Source organism: Pelophylax lessonae, assembly GCF_965119305.1.
Source record: "Pelophylax lessonae genome assembly, chromosome: 11".
In the NCBI taxonomy this organism is placed as follows: Eukaryota; Metazoa; Chordata; class Amphibia; order Anura; family Ranidae; genus Pelophylax; species Pelophylax lessonae.
The window spans coordinates 147,563,815-147,585,625 of NC_138778.1; the positions used below are offsets into that span (position 1 = coordinate 147,563,815).

The window sequence follows — 21,811 nt, forward strand, 5'->3', positions numbered from 1 at the left end:
AAGCTCCCAAATAATCACTCAGATCTGCATCTCTTTAGTATGGTTCTCAGACACAAGCAACTCCTTTTGTAATCTCTGGGATTCTAATCATCACCATTAAAGGTTGTGGATGGGTAAGTCAATGCAGTATGCATATATAAAACACAATAAAATCCAACATAGTGCTCACTTCTGTTCATAAACAAAATTTAACACACATTTAAATCTCGCCCACCTGCTGGGATTGTGAAGGATGGAAATGAATACAATTCTCCAGCCGATATGTGCCTCTGTCAGTATAGAATAGGCACACCTAAGCCATGCCCTACGCATTCCGCTATAATGACATCGGGGGACCAGGCTTGGCCTCATTGGGAGAAAGGGCAAAGGCACGTCTTTGCTCACTGCCACCTCACACACTAGGAAGTGCTCCCTGAGACCAATGGGTATACTAATATAGTCACAAACTTGGAGAATGTACCCGCTGAAATACATCGGCCTTCATCAGACCCACTCCACCAGAACTACCTCGATGTATCTTCTAAATTGTATGTACATACAGTGACACATGCACATAAAACGACCCAAAAAAAGATATTGTACACAGCCAGTACGTCTATATCACTTACCATAAACACAATTAAACAATACCATCATAAACAAAGTAAATAAAATTGATGTGAAAGCCATAAACACAATTAATTTACTCTGATAAATGCATCACATTGGATCATAAGAGAAACCATTATGTAATCTATAATGAAACCCAAAAGCTGATATTAGGCAATGAGAGAAATGAATATATATGTTATACAGCACATATTTTCAATCATATTCACGATGGCAAGTGTGAATTTTAAATTGCTTATAAAACAATTGACGTCAAGGACTACATTAAGACCTTTTGGAAACAATGTGTTGGCTTTATAGATAATGAGTGACCCCCTATACCCTCTCTTTGTATTGTAAATGTGTTCCCTAATGCAAACTGACAATTTTCCTATGGTCCTACCTCTGTACTGCCCGCCGCAGGGGCACTCAGTCAGGTATACTACTGCTTCAAAGTCATAAGAGATAAATTGCTTGATTTCTATCCGCTCCCCACCATTCTTGAAATAAAACTCCTTCCTTCTTTTTATATTGGAGGAAGCAGTTTTACATGCCTGACAGCGTCCACATGAAAAAAAGCCTGTACAATCCAAAAAGTGGGTTTATGCATTTTTATATAGGGATCAGTTGCACTCCTAACCAGTATATTACTCAAAGTGGAAGCTTTTGGATAGATTATACAAGGTTTATTTGTCAATAATGGACCCAAATGTCTATCTTTTTTCAGTATGTTTCACTTATAGACACGGTCATGTTCTCAGGCTACTTCCCTTTGTCAAGGTTTGTTAAGTGGGACCCCTTTACTGCTTGCACCTAAAGTAAGTGCCGGTTTGCTGTAGGTGGTGTCACAATTCTTGTGAAACAGGACCATAACTACTGTATGTGTGATAAGGCCGCATGCCAAACCATTAAATGTCATTTAAAATCTCTATTACAAAGCCATACCTACAGTGACAGGGGGAAACTTTAAAGGTATTTATGAAAAAACTGTATATACATTATTTTATCTAAATGTGTTTGCCAGACACCTCTGGGCTCATTGCTCATTGGGCTTCTGGGCCCCCCAGTAGTCACATGATCTTCTATAGTTATGTCCTTGAATGGTACCAAGAAAGCACAGTGTGTGCAAAATATATCCAAGATATACCACTGAACATCTAATCACCATAAATAAAACTGCAAGCTATAATGTACAACCCATTTAATAATTCCTTCTGTGCCCACAGGAAATGTTTGACATCATCCTGGACGAGAACCAATTAGAGGATGCCTGTGAACACCTGGCAGAGTATTTAGAAGCCTACTGGAAGGCCACACACCCGGCAAGCATAAACCCACCAAATCCACTACTGAACCGCACCCTCGCCACCGCAGCACTAGCTTCCAGCCCAGCCCCTGTCTCCAATCTACAGGTGCAAGTGCTCACCTCGCTGAAAGAGAATCTGGGATGGTGGGGAGGTCGCGGGGAATCAGGGTCAAAAACCAAGATTGATGAACATGCTGTGTAGTTCTGGGGAACAGAAAAATACACGTAGAGACCAGCAGGAAATATCCATTTTTACTGCCTTGGCATAGCAGCCCACCTGCCTTACAGATAAAGCACATAAAAGGCAGTTAGGCAGTATTCATATTAATTTGCAAATCTTAATATTTGCAAAATGTGAAATGTTTACAAACAATGTCACAAAAGAATATTAATACCCTTTGACAACACAAGAGTAGAAAACTCCTTGTTTTGAGACAAACGGTTGCTAAGTATGGCAAGTGTGAATGTTATAGAGCACAGAGGAAATTAAATATTGCTTTAAAAAAGTAAGATGTGTGCAGTCTGGTACACTTCCTGTCACTTGTGTCAGTTAGTGCAGAAGAGTTTATAGGAAGCGTAGATGTCTGCAGAAATGTAAACTGTAACTGGAGGCTAGAAAAATTACACTTTGCTAGAATTTGTATATGCTAACTCCAAATGATAAAAACCTGATTGTGACTCCAAGGGCTCATTCACACTATAACTGCATGAAAACTGATGGGAACTAAAGGGGAAACTGTGCAGATTTCACTTGCAGAGACATCAGTTTCACATCAGTTTTCATGCACGTTGACATTAGTTTTCATGCATGTCAGTTATGTGCCCTATTCACACCAATGTTGAGGTCATGTCAGTTTTTTTTTTCTGCGCAGAAAAAATTTGCACGTTGTGGTATGAACAGAGCAAATAGAGAACCATTGTTTTTGTTGTGCCCTTGCAGAACGCATGCAGAAAAACTGACGTTTCTGCACCATGGTGGGAATGAGGCCTTACTCGTTTTTAGCCTCACTTATGCCACTGATGCAGCTGGTGTAATACGGAGGAAACCAGGCAGACTGTGTGCTATGACCACATCCATTCATGGCATGGGCTCCCTTTAGACGTGACAATATATGGACTCTGATAATGCTATGGCATTTTCATTGCAATTTGGACTGTGGCAAGCTCATTGTTTCTTGCACGGTCACGAGACTAGAAGTACACCTGGGACAATAAACATTGTTTAGAGGCATACCTGTTTGCTACCTCTTGACCCAGACTACCTACAAAATATTACGGCAGATGTGTCATTATGGTGGCCTGTTGGCCCAGTAGGTCTGCCGTTTTCGGTGATTGTACATTGGAAAAAAGCACATGTCAGGGGTGCTGGGTAACCAATGGCACTTTTCCACTGCAAATACTGGCTCGGCTCTACTCAGCCCTGCTTGGCCCTGCTTGGCCCGGTTTTCTTTTCCACTGCTGGTACCGCATGGTACGGTGTTGGAACGGTTCGGTACGGTATGGTTTGCTTTTCCACTAAAGTAGTACTAAAGTTAAGTGGGTGGGATAACAACGATTCTCTGACCAATCAGTGGCTAGTAGTGACTGCATGCAAAGGATTGTGGGATATGGTACCGGGTATGGTACCTGTTGGAACCACAATCGAGGTGGTACTCTTTTTGAGAGCCGTACCGTTCGGTTCCATGCAGTGGAAAAGCGCCGCTGTACCGTACCGAACCGAACCATTCCTACACCGTACCATGCGGTACCAGCAGTGGAAAAGCTTAAAAGCGAGCTGAACCGTTCGGTTCCATGCAGTGGAAAAGCGCCATAAGTGATCCCTGCTACGGGAGGTGTCTATAGGATTGCTTACACCCATTTCTTTTTCTTTAATCAATCAGTGTGCTTAACAATGAACCCCTGATTGATGTACAAGAGGGATATAATTGTATTACACACATGATCCCTGAGGAAGATTTGTCTTTTATGATATAAAGCTAAGGGAATTTATATAGTGATTGTGCGGGCTTATATTCAGAGTTCAGTCCTATGCATTGAATCTGACTACTCATCCTCTTACATGGATTATACAATGGTATTTTTAATGGAAGTCTCGTTATCGTTTTATACATCGTGAAACGTATTTGTTGGACTGGACAACCTTTCTTTCAAAGATGCTTTGTCCAATTTAGCTGGAAGCTGTTCTCTGAGCTTTCATTTAAGTCACAAAACACTTTGATTCCATATATTGATGGGAGCAGAATAGATGACCAGAAGGATGTTGGCTTTACTTTTATTTTTAATTACTTAACCACATTTTTTAACATGGTATAGTATTATAATAAAAAAAAAACTTTGTATTTTGTATCCGCATTGCAGGCATTGGGCCATGTTCCTTATGCTTATTGAAGTAGTATATTTTTGTATGTAGAGTGGGAGTTTGAAGAGTCACTAACAGGTTTTTATTTTATTGTGTTAGCTTATTAAAATTATACTAAAGAAACCTCCACTTATACATATAACCTGGGTATTTGCGATTTATCTTGAGATTTGAAAGTGGTTCCAAAGGCAGAAGGTTTTTGTTTATCTTAAAGCAGTGGTTCTCAACTCCGGTCCTCAGGGCACACTAACAGGCCAGATTTTAAGTATGTCAAACACAAGGCCCGCGGGCCAAATCCGGCCCTCCAGGCCATTTCATGTGCCCCTCACACCTCTCCTGCAGCTGCTGCATCTCCCTCATCTCTGCCCCCACTTTGTCTCAGCAGATGGCAGCAGAGAGGACAGATCTCCTCTGCCAGGTGCTTCCCCCTGTAGCTGCAGAGAGGATCCCCCAACTTAGCAGTTGGCAGCAGAGAGGAGGACACAACTCCTCCTACAGATCCTGCACCTCCCTGTGCGGCCGCAGCACCCCCTCCTCTCCACCTCCACTGGTCTTAGCATTCAGCAGACTCCGGCAGCTGACTCCAGCCCTCCTCCAGACACTGAAGTTGCTGCTTCCCAGCTCTGCCTCCAGCTTCTTCCCAGCAGCAGCACATGGTAAATGGGATACACTGTGATGTAAGGGATGAGAGGGTGGGGGCTCTTGACCTCTGACAGTGGTGGGCTACAGATAGAACTGGCCCTCTGAGGGAGACCATAATGGGGATGCGGCCTGCGATGAAATTGAGTTTGACATCTCTGTGTTAGTGGGTCCCAATGCAAGGAGTTGAGAACCACTGCCTTAAAGCATTATATGCATTAAGGGCAAAAACCTTCTAGGTGCAACACCCTCCCCCCCTCACCTTATACTTACCTGAGCCCCATTTTGATCCAGTGATGTGCATGAGAGCAGCAACTCTTCTGGATCTCTCTCTCCTCTTTGGCTTACACAGCAGCAGGAGCCATGTCAATCAAAACCAGTGAGCCAATGAGGAGAGAGCGGGGGGTGGGACCAAGCCATGCTCTGTGTGTGACTGGACAATGCCCATTCACAGGAGCGCAGCTCGGGAACTCCCATAGTAAGAGGCTTGATATTAAGGGCACTCGGCAGTGGGGAGGAGCCAGGGCCGCCGGCAGGAGACCCAAAAAAGAGGAGGATCAGGGATGCTCTGTGCAAAACCATTGCACAGAGAAGGTAAGTATAATCATGTTTGTTATGTTTGTTATTTAAAAAAAAAAAAAAAATCAATCCTTTAGGCTGGGTTCACACTGGTGCTATGTGGGAAACCCTGCGAATCCTTTGCAGGTTCCAGCCTCGCTCCTGAATCGCAGACGGTTCACACTGGCATCTGCAAACTGCTTGGTGCCAATGTTAAGGTAATGACACCCCCAGATTGGTTTGCAGATTGCAGTGCGAACTGTGAAATGATGCAGGAATCAGATCCCATGGATGTGAACACCCATACGATCCGATTCCAGTACAGACGAAAAAAAGAGTCCTGTACCATTTTAGTCCAAATGCGATGCTCCTCTTTGATGTAGGATTCAGTATGTAAAAGGAAGAAGACGTGCCTTTGTCTTGTGTAGAGTACCTACTACTGCATACATTTTTGGTTCTGTTCAAATGCATTATCTCCTTATCCTGTTACCAGTTACTGTAAAACCTCAGGACATCACATCCACCCCCTCCTCTCTTTCATACAGTCTGTACATTGTCTTTATAAAGAAGGTTTCATCTGCTATCCATTAGCCATGTTCTTTTGTTTTTCATTGATCATTTGTGCCTTATTTATGCATTTTGTGTATTCATTATAAAGAGGTCCACTCAATAGGTATAATTGAGAGAGACATAGGTGAGCATGCTGTGCTCCCTGAACTTCCCCTGATTTATAATTTGCCTTTGTGCATTTTTTGGTCCTGATTTCCTCCAACACTCTCTGCCTGTCTTCTCTACTAAAGCCCAGGTTCACACTGAATGCAGGTTCAAAATCAGAGCCTACTGCCAGCAATGGCGCCGTCTGTGGCGCCGCACCGATTCCCAAAATTTGTTCCTGCACTAATTTTGGCGACTTCGGGGGCGATTTCAATAGACATTGGTGCATGAACCCTCACAGAGGTCTCTCAAATCGCCCCTGAAGTTGGACTGAAATGCTGGTTTAAAATCGTGTGAATTCAGATTAACTCGCACGATTTTAAACCGGCATTTCAGTCTGACTTCGGGGGCGTTTTGAGAGACCTCGGGAGCGATTTCAATAGACATTGGTGCATGAACCCACACAGAGATCTCTCAAATCACCCCCCCCCCCCCCCGAAGTTGGACTGAAATGCCAGTTTAAAATCATGCGAGTTCAGATCAACTCGCACAATTTTAAACCGGCATTTGAGTCCGACTTCGGGGGCGATTTGAGAGACCTCTGTGTGGATTCATGTACCAATGTCTATTAAAATCGCCCCCGAAGTCGTCAAAAGTAGTGCAGGAACTAATTTTGGGAATCAGTGCAGCGCCACAGACGGCGCCGTTGCTGGCAAGTAGGCTCTGATTTGGCATGTGGAATCGGCCCGATGTGAACGGGGTGAAGACTTGGGTAATCTTCAACACCAGGCACGGTTCGGTTTGGTACGGTACGGTATAGGTTTGCTTTTCCACTGCATGGAACCGAACGGTACGGTACGGCTCTGAAAAAACAGTACCTACTCGATTGTGGTTCCAACAGGTACCAAACTGGTACCATATCCCACAATCCTTTGCATGCAGTCACTACTAGCCACTGATTGGTCAGAGAATCACACCCACCCCGTTGTTATCCCACCCACTTAACTTTAGTACTACTTTAGTGGAAAAGCAAACCTATACCGTACCGAACGGTTCCAACACTATACCATGCGGTACCGCAGTGGAAAAGCAAACCGGGCCAAGCAGGGCCGAGTAGAGCTGAGCCGGTACGAGCCGGTACTTGCAGTGGAAAAGTGCCATAATACTAAGGAATTATTGTTTACAAAGTGTTATAGACAGGCCCTGACTACATCATCTACCACTGCAGATTTTGTGGGTTAAACACTGAGAAGTTTAACTACTTATTAGAGTTTTAGGACAGCACCCACGCCCTACTCGGATTTTCCTGTTTAAAAGCCAGCTCCATCCAAATCATGCAGTAGTTGTATTTTTCATGGTTCAGTAAAATGTATTTATTACTGGTACATATATAGCATTGTCAATTCATGCAATTCTTTACATATATCATATATTGTACATTCACATCAATACCTGCCCTCAAGGAGCTTACAATCTAAGGTCCCTAACTCACATTCATACACACATACTATGGGCAGTTTAGTCTGGAGCCACTTAAAGCGGAGTTTTATGGTCGAATTTGTTGCTGATGCCTTCGCCATGTTTGTTTCGATATACAATGGAAATCAAAGGCTGCCAGGTCAGTGAAAGAAGTTTTCAAAGCACATTTTTTAATCATACACTTACATGGCAATAGGCACAAGTAGATGTGGTAAGAGGCAGGTCATCCTCATAGATGAAGTGTCCAGATGGTGGTGTGGGCTGGAGGGTGACACACAAGGTGTAGGTGTCAGCGCTGGCACTGCTGGATGCAAGGGATGTTTGTTTCAATAGTAACTTTTTTTATATTTTTTGGTAATGTAGTACCTTTTCTTTATGAAAATCTTCCCACTTCCATTTAAGGGTACGAATGCACTGATGCGCTTTTTTTAAATCGTGCATCTTTTCAATGCATGTGTATGTTTTTTGTTTTTTTATTTGTTTCGTATATGACTTAAAGAGGAAGTAAACCCTCCTCTGTAACTTGTACCTATAGGTAAGTCTATGATAAGGCTTACCTATAGGTACTGTAAATATCTCCTAAACATGCACCGTTTAGGAGATATTTACCTTACATGCAGCCAGTGACGTCACTGGTTTATGCGCTCTGAAGGAACGGCCGCTGGTGCTGTTCCTTCAGAGCTCCGTGCCGTGACCGTCACCGCGGCTCCGGCCAATCAGATGGCCAGATGCCGCGATCCCGGAAGGCGGGCGACTGGACATGTCGCCCGTCATACAGGTAAGCGAACGGCACGGCGGTGGCTCGTTCTAGGGTAAGTATTTCATAATGAGCTAGTATGTGATGCATACTAGCTCATTATATGTTTCTCTTGCAGGTTGCAAAAAGAAAAAAACATTTTTTGGGGGGTTTACAACCTCTTTAATCTGGCCAAAGATGGTTTGAATCTCGTCAGGTTCAGCAGGGCCTGGCTGAGATTCAAACCATGTATGGGCAGGCTGATTGTATCCAAGTTGATCAATGAACATGGGCTCAACCAGAAGCAAAAAGAACAAAAAAGGGCGCACCGACCTAGCGCATTATCCTCAATAAAAGGCTTTATTTAAATAACATAAAAAATGGCTACTCACAGACGTAGATAAAAGTAAAGCATATCAAGCTGGATTGCTCGAAAGTCCGTGTTTTAGTCCATATGGTTGTCCATGATGAGATGACTGACGCGTTTCGAGGCCTAGCCTCTTCCTCAGAGCCACTGTGTCATGACTACCTCTCTGGTTTAAATAGTAATGTGGTGAAGTAGCGATCCAGCCACCACCCCCAAGTGGGAGTGCCTCCTCCCCCAGGGGGGTGCGGCTAGAGCACCACCCACTTTCTCTTGTGACATTAATAGTAGTATGCAGTGGCATACATCAATCATGAACGTACAATACAAGTGCTAAAATAATACCATTATATACGTGAAATAGACACATGTCCATAAAAACAGTACAACAAAATCTAGATTAAAAACCACCATGGGCTAATGTTAAAAACAAATAATTAAATAAAATTGCTTTCACAGTGCACTTAAAATCAATGTAGATGCTCCCTGGATTGACAGTAGAGAGCAACCAATATCAGTTTTGTTAGGTAATTACCCCACAATTTTTCTATTATATGTACCTTCTGCTGTACCTGATCTAGGCTAGAAATTCCTCTATTCATAGTGGTGGTGTTCCTCCCTCTCCATGTTTTCCATCCTGTTGGGGGGGGGGGGGTTTTACACTGAAAAGAGGGATCAAAGGGGAGTAGAGGGCCGATAGTGTACTCAGTGCCCCTAACCTGCTTCGTTAGACTAGTGGGGCACAGACCGTAATAGACCGTGGAGCCGATCGGTCATGTTGCACCGATCACCGGCTCCGTGGAACGCACGCCGCTGCCCTACTTCCGGGTTATTGCGTCATGCGTTCCACCCATCGTCACTTCCGCCGATGTCACATCCGCCGACGTCACTTCCTGTATCGACGAAAACAGTGTACAGCGGGGCGGTCCGTCTCCAGGGCAACTCTCTCTATCCCGGCATTGGCCCGACAGATACCGCCCACCATGTACAGCATCCTATTCCACTACACTCTATATAGGCGCTCCTATTGCAGTGTTCGGGTATTGATAGTGCTGCTATCTCCACTTGCAGAGCCTCTACCCCTCTATGTGTTCAATTGGGGACCATTTTGGGCCACTATATATTTAATGAAATCAAATCAAAGAACCAACATTTATATTCATATTCATCCCTGTGCACATCCTGCTTGTTTATACTGTTAGTGACGGTGCAGCCCTGTTGCATACACGTGTGAGCGCACATGTACAACCACATATATAGCCCACAGGAAGCTTGCAGGCAAATGCACATACGCGCGCACACATGTACGCAACATTGCTACTGTACACCATCCACATAGATTTAAAGGGAACCCTCATCTGATTTAACGTGTGAGTCCAAACAAGAACTATATATATATATATATATGTATGTGTATCGCACCATGTATCTACATAGATACTTCATGTGGTCACAATATAGAGAACAATTAAAATCCATGGGCTCAACCAGCCTGTCGAATTTTGCATGAGATTATTGCCAGCGGCTATAATCACTATGTTCTTTTGCCCAGGAGGGCTTCCTCCGCCGGGTGAACACAAAAACTCTGCAGGAGGGATTCCCTGTGGTTGCAGAAAAGAAAATCGCTCCATCTATGGCTGACTTTAGTTGCATGAGTTTAAAACCGGAAAGCATTGTTTGACTCCCATTGCCCAAGTTAGCTTCCCAAAGGCATCTCTTAATTTGCAATAATTCTGGGTACAGTTCCTATCTTTCATAAATTGTTCTGTTAGATGCATCATATGCTCTGTACTGCACAGGTAGAAAAAGGTTCAAGTGATTTAAAAAAATAAATCACTTTTTTTGCCAGCAGCCAATGAACATAAGCTTCTGCTCTATGAACCCAAACAAACATAATGAACTAAATAAGATGTATGCAGTTCACATTACCACATTGGGGTTAATTTACTAAAGGCTAACAAGCTGTTCACTTTGCAAGAGAATTTTCACTTTGCACGAGTCTTTTTCCCTTAGCTTAGTGAATGAGTTGAATGTCTGCTGACTTCCATCATCCAATCATAGGCAAAGAATAATATTTTTTTTGCAAAGTGAATTTTCACCACATTCACTAAACTAAAGGAGAATTCTCTTGCAAATTGAACAACCTATTGCTTTTAGTAAATAAACCCCATGGAGTCCACTCTAGCCAAGAAAGTTAGAATTCCCATATAATGAAAGGCATATATGGGTGCTGCTGAGAACACAGCTGCAAGATGTTGCTAGCATAGTTGAGATGCTACCATATTGTTAGGGGAGTCACTGTGGCATCTTTCCAAAGCTTATATTTCAGCTTTGGTTGGACTGACCCTGTCTTCATCCAATTCTAGATTTTGTCAACAATGTTGCTTTCCTAGTAAACCATACTGATAGTACGATTGTCAGAGACTGCTTCTGTTGAACAATGGATTAGAATGGGCTATGGGCAGGGCAGGATTTACTATGATGTCAGGTAGGCCTGTGCCAATCAGCAGCAGAGACTTAGTGGTGGATTTACTAAAACTGGAGGGTGCAAAATCTTACATAGTTACATAGGTGAGGTTGAATAAAGACAACAGTACATCCAGTTCAACCTGTGTAGGTGTGTGTGGCTGTAATCATCTCTCATACCCCTGAATGTTCTGATCCTTGAGATGTACGTCTAAGAGTATTTTGAAAGCCACCATACTTCCCGCAGTAACCACCTCTTGTGGTAGAGAATTCCACAATCTTGTAGCCCTAACAGTAAAGAACCCCCTGCGTTGCCTGAGGTTAAAACGCTTCTCCTCTAATCGCATTGTATGCCCTCGAGTCCTCATGCAATCCTTTCGACTGAACAGCTTTTTTTCTAAGCTGAGATCACCATTGAGATATTTATAAATTGCTATCATGTCCCCCCTCAGACGTCTCTTCTCCAGGGAGAATAAATCAAGCAATTGCAGACGCTCTTCATGGTGCAGCTGTGCATGAAAACCAATCCGCTTTCAGTTTTTTTTTTTCGTCAAAGCTTATGGCCCCTTTCACACTGGCGGAGTCCGCACGTTCAGCAGGGGATCTCCCTGCTGATCCCCACTGAGCAGGCGGATGACAGGTCCGCTCCACTGATACAGAGTGGACACAGCCCGCTTTCCTCTATGGGCTGCCAGATAAAAAACAGACAGGCTTTCAGTTTTCATCCGACTGTCATCCGATCCGATCTACCAGACAGCTGGGAAACGGATCCCTATCCTTCTGTTTTTAGCAGACAGGATCGGATCGGGTGCCAGCAGACACATGTCCGCTGACATCCGCCGCTCCATAGAGAGCAATGGGTGGTCTGATCGGGTCTGCCTGAAAAACTGACAAGCGGACCCGGTCGGTCCATCAGTGTGAAAGGGGTCTAATTTAACAAGCTGAAGTTAGAAGCTAATTGACTACCATGCAAAGCTGCACCAGATTTTGCACTCTCCAGATTTAGTAAATCTTCCTCAAAGAGACAGCTTTTCCCTGCATAGTTATTATCAGTAGAAATAGTAATCTCATATAAGCTTTTTATGCATTGTTATAACATTCTTAGGCCAAGTTAAGACCAGCAAAACAAAAATGTTCTGTGGTCTTAGCAGAGGGCTGTTGCTTTTTCACCAGTTGTGTGCCTACCAGCTGTAGTGATAGAGATCCATCTCCGGCTACACGTAAGATTTTAACTGCTTGTAAAACGTTCTGACAATATCCCTTTAGAGCTTGGAGGAGGAGGAGGGGAATTTCAGACATTAACTTGTGCCTGTTATGTTACCAGAAATATCCGAGCTAGAAGCAAAAGTAAATCAGCAGGTGCTTGGACCCAGAGATCATGGTAAACATAAGGCCTCCTTCACACGTGTGCTAAAAGGGGACTTTCAGCATATGTTCCTGCTCTAGACATTGCCTCCCCTTAGATTTAATTGTCCTTTGGCTGGTTGCCCATCTGGAGAATATTTAAAAAAACAGGAAAAATACTGCTTGAAGTCACCCAGGCAATGGATGCCCTTTAAAGCCCTGTACACACGATCAGATTATCGAACGATCTGTCGTCCGTTTTTTGTTGCATGCTAGTCTCATGTGGAAAGTGAAGAGGTTATTTTCATACGAAAATTCCCGTACGACAGAATTCTACTTCAGAAGTGATGTCATGTGTTGGATTGCTTTGTATGTGTTCTTTCTTCTCTGAGCATGCCTAGTCTTTTTTGGGAGGAAAACTGTACTAATTAACCACTTTACCACCGGAGGATTTTGCTGTCTTACGTCCAGGCCACTTTTTGCGAATTCGGCGCTGTGCGACTTTAACTGACAATTGCGCGGTCATGCAACGCTGTACCCAAACAAAATTTACATCCTTTGTTTCCCACAAACAGAACTTTCTTTTGGCTGTATTTGATCACCTCTGCGCTTTTCATTTTTTGCGATATTAATAAAAAAAAGCGACAATTTTGAAAAAATTATATTTTTCTAGTTGACAGTTAAAAAATATCCAATATATTCAATTTTTGTCATATATATAGGCCAAAATGTATTTAGCTACATGTCTTTGACAAAAAAATTCTCAATGAGTGTATTTTTAACCGTTTTAAGACCGGAAGATTTTACCCCATTCCTGACCAGGCCATATTTTGCGATTCGGCACTGCGTTACTTAAACGGACAATTGCGCGGTCGTGCGACACTCTACCCAAATAAAATGTATGTCCTTTTTTTCCCCACAAATAGAGCTTTATTTTGGTGGTATTTGATCACCTGTGCGATTTTTACTTTTTGCGCTGTGAACAAAAAAAGAGCGACAATTTTGAAAAAATAACAATATTTTTCACATTTTTTTTATATGAAATTCCCCCCCAAAAAATGTAAAAATCACAATTTTTTAACATTCTAGGCCAATCACAATAATCGTATTTTGATTGGTTTGCGCAAACGTTATCGCAGCTACTAACTACGGGAAATTTATGTCATTTTTATTGTTTTTTTTTTACGAGTAATGGCGGCAATCTGTGATTTTTTTGCGGGACTGCGACATTGCGGCGGACAGATCGGACCCTTGACTGACATTTTTGACACTTTTGGGGGTACCAGTGACATTACTACAGTAATCAGTGCTACAAATATGCACTGTTACTGTAAAAATGACACTGGCAGGGAAGGGGTTAATTTTATTTTAGAGGGAGGGGTTAATGTATGCCTGGTGCTTACTGATGTGTGTGGGGGGAGGAGACTGAGTGACACAGGGACAGATCACATGTTCAGCTATGCTGAATCCTGTGATCTGTCCTCGCCTGTCACTTAGGAGAGTTGTGTAAACAAAGCGGGCGGATTTCCTCACTCGATCCCCGACGATCGGGGAAGAGCGGCGGTGATCACTGCCTCTCCTCCCCTGGCCCGACTCCCGCTGTGACTGAATACAGCGGGAACGAGCCTCTGGTGGCACGCGTGCGCCGCCCACAAGGGGAGGAGTCCAACGATATCGAGCCACTTTGCCGCAGTACGGTCAACGTGACCGGTCAGCAAGTGGTTAAACAAAAATCAGACGTTGTGTTGACGTACGATAAAAATTTCATAGCCTGCACATCCAGTTATTGTCATCCGAAAAATCCGTAATCGGCTGTAGAAAGCACCATACTAACAATCTGAAAATCGGCTGATCGTTTGTCGGACAAAATTTCCCTTCCGATTTTTGTATCGTGTGTATGGGCCTTAACATTCAGTGCATGTGTGAACAAGGATTATAATGGCCTCTAAATGTCTTGTCTGACAAATTTCCAAAAGATCTAAATATATATAATCTTGTATGGTAAGTTTTAATACTTTATTACACAACAAACTATGGGGTTAAAATGGTGAATCGTGCATTTCATTTTGTTCACGTCATAGATGTAAAATATAATGCTATAGGTTGGTTTTGCTGAAGGTCATCCTGAGATATATTAGGGAAACTCAGGAATTTAAAAAATTGCTTATTTTTGCATCCTTTATTAAATAGGACAACTTATCTTGTTCTAAAAGTCATCTTTCCCTGTGTTCTAGCCATGCTTTATGACCTTTTGTAATAATTAGTATTACACTAGTCAGTCATTCATCTGACTCATGTGTAACGTGGAAGATTTGCCCATAGCAAGCAATCAGATTGCAGCTCTTGTCAATTTAGTGCTGACTAAAATCATCCGACGGCTTGGCGTGGGCAACAGCACTGGCATTCATTTTTTTTTTTTTTTTCAATTCTATTTTTACTATTCAAAAGCTGCATGATGATGATACAAATATAGATGATTCAGTAGCATGGAAAATACAACATTTATTTTAAAGTCAACAAAACTATGACGATTGTAAACTGGATACAAGATTTGAAAATCAGTTGTATGTTAAAGAAGAGTGTATTAACAGAAACTTTGCATACCCTTGCATCACTCACAATTTTGAAGGTAGCGGGCATGTTTTAGGCCCCTTTCACACGGGCTGTCCAATCAGGTCCACCTGTCATTTTTTTTTAGGCGGACCTGATCGAACCCTCCATTTTCTTCAATGGAGCGACAGATGTCCGCTAACACCTGTCGTCATCCGATCCGATCCTGTCCACCAAAAATAGACGGATGGTGGTCCTATTCCCTAACTGCCCGGCGCATCAGAAGCGGACAGGAGGCCCATTTCCATCTGATTGTCCCATTGTGGAGAGCCTGCCTAGCGGGGATCAGCGGAGAGATCCCCCACTAAGCAGCAACCGTTGTGAAAGGGGCCTAATAAAGAAAAAGGGGGTGTAGAAGGGCAAAAGGAGTAAGAAAGGGAGGGGAAGGATATAGGGGCATATCTGGTTACTATAGAGAAACACCCAAAGAATATCAGAGACATCACTCCATTATTATTGCATCCAATTTTTCTTTTCAATAGATTTTTATAAATTTTTACAAAAACAACACACAGCCTTGTGCATTAACTAAAGACAAAACTTTTTTTTTTCTTTTTCGTTTTAAATAGAGTGGAGGTGGATTAGAACTCCTCTCATGTTTTTATTGCTGTCTGTGCCCCTTGTTAGGGAGATTTATCCCCTATTTGTCATGTTTACCATCATCAACAAAAGTAAAAGTGAAAGGAAAATTTCCAATTTTGGGTTTTCCTCAGAACAGTAGTACAAGGGAAATCTTCCAATGGGAAAACCCAAGGATTCCCTCACTTTGGAGGGATTTTGTAGCACTTTCTGTTTTGGCTTTGGGACAGGAAATGATGGGAAATCTCCCCAATGGTACACAGATGGCAAAAAAAACCTCCTTTTCTCTATCCAAAATGGAAATGAAAAAAGTTTTTCCTTTTAGTTCTACTTTAAGTGGCATGTCAAAGGTGGAGCGTCATTGTGTGTGTGGTTTCCTGCTATGCTTACTCATTTCATGATAAAATTATTTTTAGGAATTGTTTCATAAAGCGGGAGGGTGTTAAAATATAAAGCAGGAGGTGTTAAAAAATACTGATATCAAATACGTCAAGTACTCCACAATCTTTATTTTTATAATTATATTCACAGCTTACTCCTAACGCTAATATATCAAGAGCCGTAGATGTTTCCTGCCCACTCTGCTGCACAGTCTTTGTCAGCCAGCCAGGGCCGCTGATAAGGCAGTACAGCCAGCCCTCCTGTACTGGGCCTGGGCCCCATCAGATCACAATGGGGGCCCAGGCATCTGGTGAGCAGTAGGGCCGGCTGTACTGCCTTAATGCAGACACCAATCCTTTTCTGCCTTTCCCTGCACCACTGCTGGCTTCTCTTAAGCCTCGTACACACGCACAGATTGTTGGCCGTAAATTTTCGGCCAACGTCCAATCGGCCGATTGTCGGCTTGTTAGTATGATGCTTCCGACAACCCACTGCGACTTTCCGGCCAAACAAAATCTGGTGTGCATGCTATAAAATTTTTGTTGGCCGTCACCAGAACGCCCGATTTTTCGTCAGTCAGTACAGATTTCAGCCGACAAAAGTCAGATGAGCAAGACTGGGCATGCTCAGAGAAGAAAAAACACACGGAAAATAAACCAGCACATGACATCACTTCTGAAGTTGGTTGTTGTGTGCAGACAAAATTCGTGTGCAGTCTAGAGCACATTTCAACCAACACAACAACACTGGACAAAAGACGGCCGATCATTCGGCCGACAATCGGTGCGTGTGTACGAGGCATTACACTCCCTCCCTCCAGCAGGGGGATCAGTTCTAGAGTCCAGGTCCCCATCCCTTGGCTTTCCAGGCCTCCCTGTGCACCCCTTTTCCCCACAGCTTAGCCGGCTTCCCTCCTCTCCTGCAATCATCTGCTGCGGGCACACAAGGGGATGTTTCAGGATGGAGAGTGGAGGAGGGTGGGCCCGGTAAACATCTCATATAATGTCAGGGCCCTGTCAGGTAGGCAGTATGGGGCCCCATGATTTCTAACAGCAGCCACTATCTGTAGACTCTTATCTTCATGAAGAACAGAGGTGACCACAGGACACACTGCATGTCGGGGCAAATTCGCAGGACTAGGAATGCAGTTTTGTAAGAGCATTGTTTTTCTGCATAGCAGTGCAATAGTTTTCAACTTTATTTCTCAGGTACTTGGAGTGACAATAGGCTTAATTTTTGGGTCAGTAATTGGCACAGCTGTGCCCACTATGGGCAATTCGGAAGAACATTACCCCTTGCTTCAGTCCACTGTGTAGTGACTCAAACCAGAGCAGTGACAGATCATAAACCAGTTTCCAGTTCCTCCTTTGTTATTTTTGTTCAGTTTTCCATCTGGTAATACAGTAACTGTGATATTGGTGCAGAACAAAAGGCTTCTATACTTGGATTTCTACTTGTTTACACCCCCTCTCCATTTATGTGTCCAAATCTAATTTTTCAATATATAGTTTAGGGTCAGAGTTAGGTGTTAGATACCTACAGGTGAAACATTATCTGTTGGGGCTGTGTTACTTCTTTTGATACTGATTTGCATACTTTGTCCACTTAACTCCTGTGTGCACAGATTACTATATTGTATGCATAACCATACCGTTAATTGCAAGTTTTTCCTGTTTTCTGCTAACCCACTAGTCTTCTGCATGAAAGTAACATTTGTTTCTGTCTCTGCATGCTTTGTTTGTTACTAACCAGGGCCCATACTTGGTCCATGGGGAATTGAGATCAGAAGGGTCTGACCGGACAAGTATGTACGAAGGACAACTGCGCAGAGGCCAGTTGGGCTCCAGAGTCCTTTCCCGGCACGACACTTTGGAGTCGGAGACACAGGGCAGCCGGGATTCAGCATACACAGAACCAGGAGACTCCTGCATGGACATTGAGACTGATCCTTATGAGGACCCAGAGCCCAAAAGCCACGGGGGTAATTTTCAAGGTGGCGAACACGGGCATCTGCAGCGTCAAGCCTCCTGGGAGGAGCTTGGTCCAGATCAGGAGAACATGCAGCAAAGGAGAAGAAGGGAGTCTCCTAGACCACAAGGAAAAAGAGAGCAGTATTGGCATGAAGGCGAAGGCCGCAACAGGGTGCAACTGGACAGTTGGGGGAGAGACGTGTGCATTCGTTAATAACTCCCAACCACAACACTTGGAAGAATTGGTGAGGGTGTCGTACACCTCTGGCATAACTCATGTCTGTTGTATACTGCCATCCTCCAAACACATACTGCTTTGACCAGCACAACTTTCCAAACACAATAACATCACACATTTTTCACTCCTTCAAGTCTCAGCAATTTCTGCACACTTCCTACATTTATAATGAATAATACCATTTATATTTTCTACTCCTCTCTCTTGCCAACAGCTATTTGATTTTAATATCTGCACTTCAGGGCTCTAATAGAAACACTTGATGTAAGTTGCTGGCATTACGATGAACAATGCCTCTGATTGCAGCTCTGCACTGACACTGCCTTGGGATACTCACTGCCCCATGCCTAATAACAGGTCATAATCCTATCAATTGACTTGCAGAGTATGATGATGAATCATATCCATATTGGTGCAACCTCAGTGCTGTAACATATTTTTTTACGTGTAGTAAATATGTTTCTATGGTGCCAGGGTGACCAGATATGTTTACATTCTTGAAGGGCAGTTTGCCAAATTCTGTAAAAGAAATCACATAAATCTTTTCCTAAAATCAAAAAGCAAAGTTTGTATTAATCCATAGCAACAGATCAGCCAGCAACTTTGCTGATCTAACTCCATCAAAAGTAAAAATCTGGTTGCCATGGGTTACCCTACCCCTTGCTCTTTGTACTGCCTTATTACATCAAATCAGTAGCCAAACATGTAAAAGGAATGGGACCTCACTTCTTTTTAACATTGTCATTTGATTAGGTATTAAAGTCACATCAGAAGTGAACTTTAAATTATGTATATGTGCTAGTGTTGCACTAAAATGCAATTTGCATAATTTCTGTAGCAGCCAATGAGGCAAGTGCAATCCTTCTCAAACAGTGACCAGATACAAGACAATTATCTGATGTTTCAAGATGCGGGTTCTTGGTCCAAATGTAGATAGCATGTGTTCGGAGCCATGCACCGGCACGGCTGTCAAAAGCTGTGTCTGTGCGGCGGCCACTGGGTCTCAATAGACATCAATGGGACTGCCTGCCTGAGGACGCATGGAACACCTGTGCATCCCCATGCCGACAAACATGGCCCTCACACGGGCGTACGCTATAGTATGCCCCTGTGAACAAGGCTTCGGAAGGCATGTTTTTAAAACTGACCACATATAGTATTTCTGTACAATACTCTGGGGATTAACCAACAGCTATGTAAGGCAAATGCCTTCCTAAACAATCCATTCCATTTATATACAATTAGGTAGGCCCTTGCACTACATAGCTCTTGGCAAATTTATAGGAGATGGTACAATTAGTTTGGCCAGCTTTAGTTTGCATGATATTCAGCACTTGCTTTAAGAATATGCAAACATCAGATGTTTTGTTGGACTGGTCAAAAGACCATCTTGTATTTGGCCACACACATTTGCACTAAAGTGGTAAAAATTCATTGGTTATTATGCCTTTTGTATTAGTATCGGTAATCTTTGGAAATCTCAACCTCACCCTCGGCAAAGCTTCTTGCTTCCTTGACTCAGTGCCGCAGCACCCCTACTATACAGTATCAGTTCCAACAGCCACTTCATAACAGGACTGCCATCTCATGAATCACACCAACACTGCCTTCTGATACCCTCACTGCACTAACACTGCCTTCCACCCCTAGCCCTGACAATTGTGTCTGACCTCGTCCCTCCACCATGTATAAAGCAAATTCCTTCTTGGCCCCCTTATTGTCTGGCATCTCATTGCACTGACTCTTCTGCTCCCAGCTGTAGATGGGGAGTAATTTTTTGCACATCCTCCAACCTTTGGACTCTCAGCGGCTTCTGTACCTCTACTGGAATGTACAGTCAGGTCTACCCAGCCTGATGTGGGGGTAAATAGAGGGACTTTGAGTTGTTTGTGGGGAGGGTGGGGGGTAGAGGACATCACACACCATGTGCCATAAATGTTTTTTGTTTTTTTTGGGAGGCAAGAGATCATAAACTGAATGTATTTAACTTCCTCCATTGCTGGGGGTCTACAACAACACTATGTGCTGAACATTGGACCACCAAGCTCAAGCCTAAATGGTAACTCTACCTTGTTCTCTTGTCAAGCCAAGATGTACATCATATTCAAATGCCTGTATAAGTTGTGCCTGCATCTAGTTATATATTTGCCTGCGGCTTTTATTAGTCATGTTCATTTGTTTAAATTTCTAAAAGACTATTTCCCCCAAAAAGGAATCCTTTTTCTTTTTTTCCTCTCTTTTCCAATTTTTGTGACAACCACGGAATATTGTAGTCTTGTACTTTGTTGACAGGTAGTGTCCAGTACTCCAGTGTAGCAAAACTGTGCTGGGGCTTCTTATAATGCGTTGTCTCTAGTCAACACTAAAATGTTCAGCTATACCAGGGATCCTCAAACTACGGCGAAACTACACATCCCATGAGGCATTGTAAAACTCTGACATTCACAGACATGGCTCGGCATGATGGGAATAGTAGTTCCTGAACAACTGGAGGGCCGTAGTTTGAAGACCCCTGAGCTATACTCATCACTATCAACATTTCAGTGCAGAAATCACAAATAGGTTGCACATTTCCTTGGTAACAAAAGTGCTAAATTTGGTTGCATTATCTAGAAAATGATTTACCCTGAGGATTCATATACTGTATATTTTATATACTTTGTATTTCACATACTATGCATTTGTTACATATACAGTGCTGTGAAAAAGTATTTGCTCCCCTTCCTGATTTTTTATTTTTTTTTGTTGCATATTTGTTACACTTAAATGATTCAGAACAACAAACATATTTCAATAGCACAGACAGATAACCCGAGTAAATAAAAATGCAGTTTTTAAATGATGATTTCATTTATTAAAGCGGAGTTCCACCCTGGAATACTTTTTTTTAATAAAAATACCCCCGGGACAGTCAGGGTTCGTACATTCCACAATGGTTAGCCTCTGATCTGTCCCGGGTTGTACTTACCTTTTAGGAGAAATACTTACCTTGAAAAAGTATTGTCCAGCGCTGCCATCTCAGGTGTGGGCAGCTTGAAGCCAGCGCGATCCTCTTCTGTGTCCTCTTCCGTCTTCTTCGGTCCCACGATGCACTGCACCGGCCCCGACGTCACTTCGGGTGCACGCGCGTCATCCCTCCACAGCTTCTGGGCATGCCCAGAAGCTGTTTAGAAGGGAATGACGCGCGCGCCCCGGAACTGACGTCGGGGCCGGTGCAGGCGCATTGATTCCTGGGAGCGATGACGTTCAGCTCCCAGGAATCATTGCAAAGCCAGGAAGTGACGACGGGCTGTGGCCGCCGAGGGGAGGAAGAGGAAGTAAAGTAAGTATATTTTCTTCTCTACGAGGTAAGTAAAAAAAAATGCGATTATCCATTTGTTTTTCAGGTGACCCGGAGCGAGAAGATGGAGGTAAGTATCATTTTAGGGTGGAACTCCAATTTAAGGAAAAAATGCTGTCCAAACCTGCCTGTGAAAAAGTAACTGCCCCCCTCCTGATAAATCATGAATTAACTGTGATACCCCAAATTTTTGAAAACAT

The 21,811-nt window shown here is 43.2% G+C and overlaps 1 protein-coding gene across 4 annotated transcripts in view; it reads left to right on the top strand.

Moving 5' to 3' along the window:
* The window catches only part of CACNB1 (calcium voltage-gated channel auxiliary subunit beta 1), a 211,189-nt gene extending 192,818 nt beyond the window's left edge, over positions 1-18,371 (top strand). For 3 of the 4 annotated variants that reach the window (XM_082271857.1, XM_082271859.1, XM_082271858.1), the window contains 2 exons: positions 1,815-2,000; positions 17,816-18,371. In XM_082271857.1, the coding sequence (XP_082127983.1) occupies positions 1,815-2,000; positions 17,816-18,247 (618 nt within the window). In that variant the 3' untranslated portion in view covers positions 18,248-18,371. Of the gene's footprint in view, positions 1-1,814; positions 2,570-17,815 lie in introns of those variants that run through there. The other variant, XM_082271860.1, reaches the window with a different exon arrangement.
* Positions 18,372-21,811: the final 3,440 nt, after the last annotated feature.